At 38.7% G+C, this 3967-nt stretch overlaps 1 protein-coding gene across 1 annotated transcript; it reads left to right on the top strand.

The window, feature by feature from the left end:
• On the top strand, positions 1-930 carry LOC113176180 (olfactory receptor 4K14-like). Its single transcript, XM_026380616.2, has one exon. It carries the CDS (start codon positions 1-3, stop codon positions 928-930), a length of 930 nt encoding a protein of 309 aa, XP_026236401.2.
• Positions 931-3967: the final 3037 nt, after the last annotated feature.

Consider the following 3967-nt stretch of genomic DNA (forward strand, 5'->3'; position numbering starts at 1 on the left):
ATGTTTGGAGGAAATCAGTCCACAGTGTCAGAATTTGTGCTTCTGGGACTTGGCCATTCATGGAGTATGCAGGTCTTACTTTTAATAATATTTTTGTTGCTTTACGTGATCATTGTATCTGGAAATATTGTCATTGTGACTTTAATCATCACTGACCCTCATCTCCATTCCCCCATGTACTTCTTTCTGGCCAACCTGTCCTTCATTGATTTGTGGCTGTCCTCAGTCACCACTCCTAAGATGATTGCTGACTTTCTCAAGGACAATAAGACCATTTCTTTTGCAGGCTGCATGTGCCAGATCCTCTTCGTGCATTTTGTTGGAGGGGGTGAGATGGTGCTCCTCATGGTCATGGCCTATGACCGCTATGTGGCCATCTGCAAACCACTCCACTACTCCACCATTATGAGCCTGCAAAGGTGCATTGGGCTGGTGTTGACATCCTGGACCGCGGGCTTTGTGCATGCCATAAGTCAAATGGCTGTGATTGTGCATCTGCCTTTCTGTGGCCCCAGGGAAATAGACAGCTTCTTCTGTGACATACCACTGGTGATCAAGCTGGCCTGCATGGATTCTTCTAACTTGGGAATAGTAATGAATGCTGACAGTGGGGTTGTGGTTGTAACCTGCTTCATTCTCTTGCTGATGTCCTACACATACATTCTTCTCACTGTTCACCAGAGGTCTAAAACTGGTGCATCTAAAGCCCTGTCCACCTGCAGTGCCCACATCACAGTGGTAGTGATCTTTTTTGTGCCTTGTATGTTCATCTATGTGTGGCCACTCAACATCACCTGGTTGGACAAATTTCTTGCTGTGTTTTACTCTGTTTTTACACCTCTCCTTAATCCAGCCATATATACCCTGAGAAACAAAGAAATGAAAAGTGCTATGGAGAGACTTAGAAACTACCATCTGGATTCCAAATGAAATGAAATGATTAGTGTCTGAGAATTTCATGAACACTTTAAATTGGTAAGACAGACCTTATAAAATAGGTTGAAAATATGAGCCTTAGTGTTCCTGTCTCCAGATATAGAAATGGGGTTACTAAAACACAGGAAAATTCAATACTTAGTAGTTAGCTAGTAGTACACTAAGAATTATTACTGAAATCAAATCTACCAATCTGGGAAATACATCTACTCAGTTTTCCTACAAATATTTAAACAATAATCTAAAATTTATTTCTCAACAACATGCATTCATTTGGGTTGGTAGTATCTTAATAAACTCCTCTTGAGTTTTCTCTTAACCTTATTTAAAAAATAAGCACTTATTAATATTGAACTCCTCTTCTAACTTCCATTTACATTTTGTCAGAATACAAATTATTATTTTTCTTCTTAACAAATATTAACAGTAGAAAAAAACAGAGAATGAACAAGTGTCAGGCCGCCCTGTACAGGAGCAAGGCACATCCCCTCAGCCTTGAGAAATGGGGGTATTAAACTGGGGTTCCCAGCTGTGCGAAGCAGGTTGGTCTAACAAGGAAATGTAAGAAAGTGCAAGGAAGTGCCTTGGCTTGGGTGTTACCCAATGGGATTGGGCTACCCACCTGTTTCTTGTAACACAATCCCTTGCCTGATTTAGGTGGAATATGCTATTGAATGTCTTTTATGTCTTTTCCGTAATAAACAGGGGGGGTTCAGGGTGCACTCGCTCTCTTGCCTCTCGTGCTCCTTGTGCCCTTTTCAGTGCTGTCCAGTGTAGGAACTTGACCTTTGAGGTTGCAGCTTGCAGAGCCTTCCTGACCCCCCACAAAAGGTACTTCTGTGTCCGTGTGGTCTTTTCGTTGCCAGCCCAAACCATGCGGAGTGACCCTGATTCAGTTACCGGGGAGATGTGGGTGGTAAACAAGGGTGATAAATAATATAAAGAAGAACAATGGAATTTCTATGTGAAATTCATTAACTCAATACAAGTTAAAACAAACAAACAAAAAAAGAAAACTAATTCTGTTTCCATTGGTAATGTCAGTGTCAAATACTGCAATTTAATGATTAAATTATTATTAATTATTTGTGTGTAATTCAGAATGGAAATCAACATAAAGGCAAGAACTGGGTCTTTTTTTTTCTAGGTGTGCAGTCATGTTGAATTTGTTTATTCTTTTATTTATTCATCCATTCACCCTGTAATCATTCATTAAGCCAGCTAGGCATCTATTACTCAATCTTCCTTTCATTTAACTATCCATTTCACAAATATAAGTAACAAATAAACAAAAAAACAAAAGCAGGGAAAACACTCATCAGAGAAAGGAAGTCCTTTCTGTAAATTGTTCCTGGACAGCAGGATGCCATATGAAGAAGAAAGATACCGGACACCTATCTCTCTCCCTATACAAACAGCACCTCAAAATGGATCAATTATTTAAATGGAGAAAATGCTTCAGGACACTGGTCTGAACAATGGTTTTTTGTATATAATCCCTTGCTGCTACACATGACTAAATCAGTCAGGGTCGCTCCAGGTGAATTGGGTTGTCACTGAATAATCTCACAGACACAGAAAGTACCTTTTTCTTAGGGTTTAGACATGGCTTCTCTGCCCCAGTTCCCAGAAGAGAGGCAAGGAAGCCTGGCAAAAGAGAGAGAGCACACGTGAGACCATCCTGTTTATTGAGGGGCAGACCTTTGAAAGTTCAACCCAAATAAGGCAAGGAATTGGATATCAGGTGGTTGCTTGGTGATGTCTAGCAGTCCGCAGATTGACTAACATCTTGGTAGGCCGCACCCATTTCAGGTCCTGTGTGGATCAAAGGCAGAGGAAGGAGAAAAGGACACATACATCGCTCAGCCCAGTCAGAGAAGCAACATCAGTATAGTCTCCTCATGTGCTCAAATTCTCATAGCTCACACACAACCCATGGATGGCTCTCAACAATCCTTAAAGCACAGGCAACAAAAGTAAAACTGTCAGATAGCATTACATGAAACAAATCAGATTCTCTGTTCATGATAATATAAGTTCTAATAAATGATATTATAGACATGCCAATTACTGTCAACTCATCATTCATTACATATATGGACTGAAATGTCACTATATCATCCATAACTATGTTTAATTATTATATGTCAATTAAGAATAAAAACATATTAAAAAGTAAGAGTGAATGTCAGGATTAGTAGATTAAAAATCAAATTAATGTTAATCAATTTCTGGAAAATTGACAGAATCTTTTTTACTTCCACAATTCCTCTTGCACCAGCCATGCTGTAGGCACAATGCAAACTAAGTTTTGCTTCTTTATTTTGTGAAAATACAGTACTTAATCCATGGGGATGGAATATGTATATATATATATATATAAAAAATACATAATAAATTAAAACATTTTAATGAGTAAATGGTGTCCACTTGTTGCATTCAAATTCTCATGATATTGGTTTATGTGCATCATTCAGGCACACTTCATTGGAATTTAACAAGTATTTCCCAAACCTTAAAATCATAAATAAATATTTATTTTATTTCTTCCAGAACAAATGTGGTTTTCTTGCATATATATATATATATATATATATATATATATATATATGCAAATACATATATCTTAGACTTAAGGATATAAAAGTAAGATTTTCTTTAAGAAGAGACCAATCATGTATCCTTCTTGCACAAGGGGCCCTAGGAAGTTTTATCGACATGCTTAGCTACCCAGGCACTGCTCAAGATGGCAGAAAATATTGGTGTAGTGTTTGTTCTGCAGGAATGCAGGATACTGGAGTTAGGGGGGTCATGGAGGCTTCAACCGAGATTTCAAAGAAAAACCTGGGAGGCCAGATAAAAGTGCATCAGGGTCAGAGTTTCTGCAGGCATCCTGAGAAGGCGATGCATGGCATGGAGATGTGAAGAGTAAATCAAAGATGCAGTGGAGACACCCAAGATTAAGAAATGCAGTAGCATAGAATGTCCACTAAGGAAGGCTGCAGAAACTGAGATGAGACAAACCAACAGA

This window comes from Urocitellus parryii, chromosome 6, assembly GCF_045843805.1.
Source record: "Urocitellus parryii isolate mUroPar1 chromosome 6, mUroPar1.hap1, whole genome shotgun sequence".
NCBI classification, from domain to species: Eukaryota; Metazoa; Chordata; class Mammalia; order Rodentia; family Sciuridae; genus Urocitellus; species Urocitellus parryii.